The 7,296-nt window shown below is 44.8% G+C and overlaps 1 protein-coding gene across 2 annotated transcripts; it reads left to right on the top strand.

The window, feature by feature from the left end:
• The first annotated feature begins 1,318 nt into the window (after positions 1-1,318).
• Positions 1,319-7,193, top strand: LOC136714788 (cilia- and flagella-associated protein 144). 2 transcript variants are annotated; one of them, XM_066692401.1, is made up of 6 exons: positions 1,323-1,569; positions 1,959-2,119; positions 2,220-2,282; positions 2,638-2,750; positions 3,192-5,727; positions 6,207-7,193. In XM_066692401.1, the coding sequence occupies exons 2-5, from the start codon at positions 2,044-2,046 to the stop codon at positions 3,294-3,296; spliced, it is 357 nt and encodes a 118-aa protein (XP_066548498.1). In that variant the 5' UTR covers positions 1,323-1,569; positions 1,959-2,043; the 3' UTR covers positions 3,297-5,727; positions 6,207-7,193. The 2 variants fall into 2 exon arrangements, with proteins under 2 accessions (XP_066548499.1, XP_066548498.1); XM_066692402.1 differs by lacking the exon at positions 6,207-7,193 and having other exon boundaries at positions 1,319-1,569; positions 2,638-2,805; positions 3,192-3,280.
• The last annotated feature ends 103 nt before the right edge of the window (positions 7,194-7,296 follow it).

The following is a 7,296-nucleotide window of genomic DNA, read 5'->3' as shown; positions in this document are numbered from 1 at the left end:
CCACTAGAATTAGCATTCCTTTACAGCACCTTGCCACATCTACATGCTGAGAATAATCTGTTTTTTTCACACACCTGTTTCTCTGGTTAGGCTAAGGGGAGGGGGGTGGGGTGGAGAAAAAGTTTTATTTTTGGTAAAAGATATTTTTTTTAAGAGCACAGGTGATGTTATTATGCTTTTATTGTGTTCTTTCTCTGCAGAAGAGCAACAGGCTGTCTTATGTCACCATGTATAAAGGCATCCACTGATGTCATAGTATATTCTGTATGAAAACAAAAAAATAAAAAGTTTCCAAAACAAAGACATCTATTCTACTGGTGTATTCTTTGACTAAATAATATTTTTTTTGTTTTATTCAATTTAGTTATTAGGTTTACTAAAAATAACTTTTCATCAGTCTCATTTCAAATATTGACTTTCACAACCCCCTAAATCTGATGTGTCAAATGGACTGCAAACACAATGTATTACTTTCCAGAAGAAAGCTATGAAGCTACCAATATTAAACAGTAAGGTAGGCTTCTCTTTGGTCTGTGGTTTAAGTTGGTTTTCCATTGTTAAAATATATTTCATGCTTACTGTATAAGCATGAAGAAGGAATAAAGGTGAGCAATGGAAAAAAAAAATGAGATAAATGTCTCATTATACTTAATGTCACCACAACACCTTTCCAAAGAACAAGGGATTTGCCCTTAGACTTAAAGAAGATTCTGCTACATATTAACACAATTATTTATTAGGCTGGCAGACACCTTTTATCCAAGCAGATGAGAAGCCAGATTTTCCCCTGGAAATAAAAGGCAAATATGTGAAATGTTTTCCATGCTTCTACAACAATGCAGACGTTTGTATGTGCAATAAGTGCAGCAACCACAGCACAGCTTACATTATATTAATTATTTCTTAAAGCACTGAGAGAGAAATAGACAGCGGGGAAAGGCAGGGTGCCATGCAGTCTCCTAGGGGGGCGACCCCCAGCATGCCTCTGTACCACTATGCAAATACTAGAGCAGCCCCCCTCCTGGCCAGACGGCGTTACAGTACTTTTAGTAAATATAAGCAGATTTTGAAAGGCTGTTTACAACCAATCAAATTGAAAACAAATTAAGACAATTAATCAATTAATTGAGAAAGAATATAATCACCCCCACGTGATCAACCTGCAGCGCCCCGTTGCCTGGTTACCTTACGTCACAGACGCCCACACAGGATTCGAAGCGCTGGTATTGGCCGTTTCCGAGAAAGACCTTTAGTTATAGGTATGTATTGCTGCCGAACATTACACTACAAGCCTAACTCCTACAATTCTTAACCTGCATATACCAAACTTCATACCGTGATTCATTATGATACCGTGATTCAAGATTGCGATTTGTGCACGGCTTAGGATTGACACTTATTGATTTATGATCGATTTAATCGCCAACACTTCCCACTGACTTCAGTTGTGGAAAACTCGCTGTCCCCCGTCATTGCAATTGAGATTTAATTTGCATAACTAATCAGCGGTCACGGTTGCGACCTGTATATCCGTGTTATAGTGGGATTTCCCATTGCGGTCCTGATGTGGTATATTATTTGATTTCTCCGTATAAAACTGTATTATACTAATAATACGTATGTCTACTACTACTATTAATTATACTACATTAAATTCCTACATACAGAGTTTTAGTACCGATTATATGTATTATTATTATTATTATTATTATTATTATTATTATTATTATTATGTATTATGACAATTGTCATAAATATAGAAAACAGTAAAAAAAATACTGTACTAAAAGTATACTAGGGTCAAAATAGAATACTAATGTTGTACTATTTCTGTACTATTTTTACCCAGTATACTTTTAGTACACTACTTTTTCTCAAGCGGTGTTAAATGTCACATCAGATTGTTTGTCCTATCAAACTTGCCTTCCCTAAAGATAACCCTCAGAGTTACTTTTCAGACTGCCTAAACCTGGAATAAAGAATGTAACCAATGCCAAAGGGAGGGTGAAGGAGCCTGTGAACGTGGTGCAACAGGATGCCATCATGCGCGAGAACGTCTGGAAGGAGCAACAGTACCAGTTAATGTACAGAACCTTCAAAATCAACCCCTTCAAGAAACGTGAGCAAAAAAACTGGACTTCCACCGGATTTGGAATAATGCGATATCTGATATGATTAATCATTGAGTATATTATTAATAATCAATCTTCTTGTTGCAGAGCACCTGTTGACTGAGAAGGCAATGCCCCAGAAAGCGCTCGAGGATGATGAAGAGAAAGAACGTATGTGAACATTTATTTTTAAGTCATGATAACCTAAAATGTTAAATTGTTCTGAAATACTTTTAGTCTTTGCGTCATCTTCGGCGGGGAAGGGCGGCATGTATACATTTAAAAGTTATTTTAAATATACTTTTGACTAGTAAATACAGTTTTGTGATTTTTTTTTGTGGTTGTTGTTGCAAAATTTGCGATAGATATATTAAATCACTTGAACGACTACCACATATTTCACCATTACGTTTACATTGAAAGGCCCAACCTGCTGTAGCTCAACACATTGGTCTCTGATCACGTGCTTTAGCTGGATGATGACTAAAATATGCACCCTGGCAGAGATCTAACCCCGTTTTCTCAGGTGTTGTAGTGACCTTTTTAGAAGAGATCCGCAGAGCCAGACTCGAACCCAGAAAGAAGTACACCCATCCCCAGACATCGAGCCAAGAGATCGGCTGGTACACCTCCCCTCTGGTAAGAGAGCAGCAGCACATGTGTACTTCAGTCACCTCTCACCCATGGTGGACAGGTAAGTGTGGTGACAAAGTGGTCTGTACTTTGCTTATCGGTTGGATTTCCACAGACTGATGCTGGAGATGTACCTGGTATCTCACTTGGCTTTTCTGTCCTCACCACACACACTGAATGTGGTTAACGATACTGTAAAATCTAAATTTTGCAGCAGTATAAAGGGATTGTTCTTTATGGAGCTCCACAAAGAGACATACATAATGGCTTATTGCATGCACAGTGTAATTCAAGATCATAATATATGAGCTTGAGTGTCAGATTTAAGCCCTGTGCATTTTTTTAAATAAAATTAATCTTTGCATGATATGAAAAAAGTAATTGACATATATGTATATATCTTACTGAGTACATGCTTCTCGTTTACCCCCCCTGTACAATGTTCAGATTGATCAAGACCAAAGACAAGACTTCCATCGCAAGAGTACGGAAATCACAAATTACATGGATGCAGCGTGGCGCCTGAAGGAGCAGATCAAGTACAGCAAGTAAAGTGTCCTGCAACATAAAACGCAAGAGATGCTGTTGTAAGATATGGCACAGTGTAATTGAGCCTTTGGCTTTGACTTTTCTGCGATCAGGTTAGCATTCCTGATATTCTAAGCACTTAGTTTGCATTCAGCCAATCGCTGTACTAGGGAGGGACTTGTGCACTCGCACCAAGGCAATGTGTTTATTTACAGTTAGGCACTTCCTTATGCTACCAATACAATATGACTTTTTACTAATATTAGCAATATAATAACAACGTCTCAGTATATAGTGTGTCTATATACACCGATCAGCCATAACATTATGACCACCTGCCTAATATTGTGTAGGTCCCCCTTTTGCCGCGAAAACAGCCCTGAACTGTTGAGGCATGGACTCCACTAGACCTCTGAAGGTGTGCTGTGGTATCTGGCACCAAGACATTAGCAGCAGATCCTTTAAATCCTGTAAGTTGCGAGGTGGGGCCTCCATGGATCGGACTTGTTTGTCCAGCACATCCCACAGATGCTTGATTGTCAACACCTTAACTCGTGATTCATCAGACCAGGCCACCTTCTTCCGTTGCTCCGTGGTCCAGTTCTGATGCTCACGTGCCCATTGTAGGCGCTTTTGGCAGTGGACAGGGGTCAGCATGGGCACCCTGACTGGTCTGCGGCTACGCAGCCCCATACGCAACAAACTGCGATGCACTGTGTGTTCTGACACCTTTCTATCAGAACCAGCATTCACTTTTTCAGCAATTTGAGCTACAGTAGCTCGTCTGTTGGATCGGACCACACGGGCCAGCCTTCGCTTCCCACATGCAACAGTGAGCCTTGACCCCCCATGACCCTGTCACCGGTTCACCGCTTTTCCTTCCTTGGACCACTTTTGATAGGTACTGACCACTGCAGACCGGGAACACCCCACTAGAGCTGCAGTTTTGGAGATGCTCTGACCCAGTCGTCTAGCCATCACAATTTGGCCCTTGTCAAAGTCGCTCAGATCCTTACACTTGCCCATTTTTCCTGCTTCTAACAAATCAACTTTGAGGACAAAATGTTCACTTGCTGCCTAATATATCCCACCCACTGACAGGTGCCATGATAACGAGATTATCAGTGTTATTCACTTCACCTGTCAGTGGTCATAATGTTATGGCTGATCAGTGTATATATAGTGTATCTCAGTATATATTGTGTATCTCAGTATATAGTGTGTCTCAGTACATAGTGTATCTCAGAATATAGTGTGTGTGTCTAAGTATACAGTGTGTGCATCTCAGTATATAGCGTATGTCAGCATATAGTGTAAACGTCTCAGCATATCAACACTAGGCAGCTATGACTCTCTCTCCAATTCCTGTCCTGCTCTCTCCTTCCTCTCGGTGGTCAGCTGCTCTCCACTGCCTCCCTAATCCCTCCAACCTCATCGCTCTGCCTCTCCCCTCCTCTTCCCTCCCCTCCATTCCCCTCACAGGAGCTCTGTGGAACTGCCACTCGGCTCCGATTTGCCTCCCACCTCTCTGGATTTCCTTGCTCTCATCCAGATATGGCTCTCCCCTGAGAGCTCAACCACCCCTGCTGCCCTGTCCTCTCTGTTTGTCCCGTCCCACTCCCCTCGTTCGACCGGGCAGGGAAGAGGGACAGGGCTGCCTCTCCCCTTCTCTCCTTTTCTCTGTCCCCACCTTTCTTTCATCTATCAATTCACCCTCTCACCTCTTCCTTCTAGTTCTTTACCGCCCGCCGTCCACTCACCTCCTTCTTGGATGAACTGGACTTCCTTCTCTCTTCCCTCCCCTCTTTCCTCCCTTACCATCCTCCTGGGAGACTTCAACATCCACCTCTCCAACCCCTCCCACTCTGACGGATTTCTTTATATTATTTATTTCTTAGCAGACGGCCTTATCCAGGGCAACTTACAGCATATAAGAGCAATACAAAGTGTAAAAATACAGTATAAGGCAGTCAGGGAAGGTGGTTAGGGACTCTGCGGTCCGGACTTCAGAGGGAAGGTTGTTCCACCACTTAGGGGCCTGGGATGAAAACGAGTGGCTCTGGAGGAAAGGGAGTGGAGAGGAGGCAAAGTTAAGACCGGAGATGTCTGGAGGGGATGTATGGAGAGGTCAAGGTCTGAAGGGAGCTCGGTGCAGTCTGGTCGAGACAACGGTAGATGAGGGTCAATGTCTTGAACTGGAAACGAGGCGTGAGCGGGAGCCAGTGGAGGGAGAGGAGCAGTGGAGTAGCGTGGGCAAAACGGGGCAGAGAGACACCAGATGAGCCGCAGAGTTATGGATGAGCTGGAGCGGTTGGTAGTAGTTGCGGGCAGGCCGGCCAGGAGGGAGTTGCAGTAGTCCAGGCGGGAGAGGACCAGGGACTGGACGAGCAGCTGAGTCGAGTAGTCGGTGAGGAAGGGTCGGATCCGGCGTATGTTGCTCAGGAAGAATCTACAGGTGCGTGTCAGCGTGGTGATGTGCTGGGTGTAGGAGAGCGCAGGATGGAAGAGGGGGGAAAAGAGAGGATCAGATTTGGAGAGGTTGAGCTTGAGGTGGTACGAGTGCATCCAGGCGGAGATAGCAGAAACATGGGAAGAGATGCAAGAGGGGATGAGGGGTTCAGAAGAGGGAAAAGACAGGAAGATCTGGGGGTTATCTGCATGGAAAAGGTAAGAGAAACCAGGAAGAGAAAAGGTAAGAGAAACAGGCCCCCTCCTGTTCTCTCTCTACACACGCTCTCCTCACGCTCATCCCATGGTTTCTCCTACCATTTCTATGCAGATAACCCCTAGAACTTCCTATATTTCCCCTCCTCTGACCTCTCTTGCATCTCTTCCTGTTTGTCTACTCTCCCCCCCACCCACACCTGATCTGCTGGTCTCTCCATCTCAATCCCCTTGGAATCTATGACACTCTCTCCCTCTTCTTCCGCTAAGAACCTAGGAGTCACCCTCGATCCTGCTCTCCTACTCCCAGCACATCACCACGCTGACACGCACCTGCAGATTCTTCCTGAGCAACATATGCCGAATCCGTCCCTTCCTCACTGACTACTCGACTCAGCTGCTCCTCCAGACCCTGGTTCTCTGCCACCTGGACTACGGCAACTCCCTCCTGGCCGGCCTGCCCGCAACTACTACCCACCGCTCCAGCTCATCCATAACTCTGCGGCTCATCTGGTGTCTCTCTGCCCCGTTTTGCCCACGCTACTCCACTGCTCCTCTCCCTCCACTGGCTCCCGCTCGCGCCTCGTTTCCAGTTCAAGACTGACCCACATCTACCGTTGTCTCGACCAGACTGCACCGAGCTCCCTTCAGACATTGACCTCTCCATACATCCCCTCCAGACATCTCCGGTCTTAACTTTGCCTCCTCTCCACTCCCTTTCCTCCAGAGCCACTCGTTTTCATCCCAGGCCCCTAAGTGGTGGAACAACCTTCCCTCTGAAGTCCGGACCGCAGAGTCCCTAACCACCTTCCTTGACTGCCTTATACTGTATTTTTACACTTTGTATTGCTCTTATATGCTGTAAGTTGCCCTGGATAAGGGCATCTGCTAAGTTGCTATTTTTTAAGAAATCTGGTTGAGTGGGAGGGGTTGTAGAGATAGATGCTGAAGTCTCTCAGGAGCATGGTAGGGGAGGACAGTGAGGGGAGGGAGAAGAGAAGGAAGTCCAGCAGGACAGGAATCGGAGAGAGAGTCATAGCTCCCTAGTGTTGGCGTGCGGCATCTCCTCGTGGTCTTCTCCACGCTGGAGTCCCACAGCTAGTGTCTTGCCCTTTGGAAGCAGCTAGTGAAGGCTGTTGGCGAGAGTGCACAAGTCCCTCTCTAGTATAGTGATTGGTCGAATGCAAACTATGTGCTTGGAATCTTGTAACAGCATCTGCTAATAAATAAATAAATAAATAATATTATTTTTCTGAATTTGTATTGACTATTAATATAGACAATCTATAGCATATTCTTGTCTGCATTGTTCCTTATGGGAGCCTTCCTGTTCCAGTATAGAAACCTGTACTCCATACAA

The sequence above is a fragment of the Amia ocellicauda genome, chromosome 19 (assembly GCF_036373705.1).
Source record: "Amia ocellicauda isolate fAmiCal2 chromosome 19, fAmiCal2.hap1, whole genome shotgun sequence".
Taxonomy (NCBI): Eukaryota; Metazoa; Chordata; class Actinopteri; order Amiiformes; family Amiidae; genus Amia; species Amia ocellicauda.
This window is presented reverse-complemented; position numbering and strand designations above follow the sequence as displayed.

Bases quoted from the DNA above. Each gene is read 5' to 3' on its own strand.
- LOC136714788 (XM_066692401.1), top strand. From the start codon at position 2,044: ATGCGCGAGAACGTCTGGAAGGAGCAACAGTACCAGTTAATGTACAGA. The intron at 2,283-2,637 runs GTATGTGAACAT...CCGTTTTCTCAG, and splicing joins GGATGATGAAGAGAAAGAAC to GTGTTGTAGTGACCTTTTTA. The intron at 2,751-3,191 runs GTAAGAGAGCAG...TACAATGTTCAG, and splicing joins GCTGGTACACCTCCCCTCTG to ATTGATCAAGACCAAAGACA.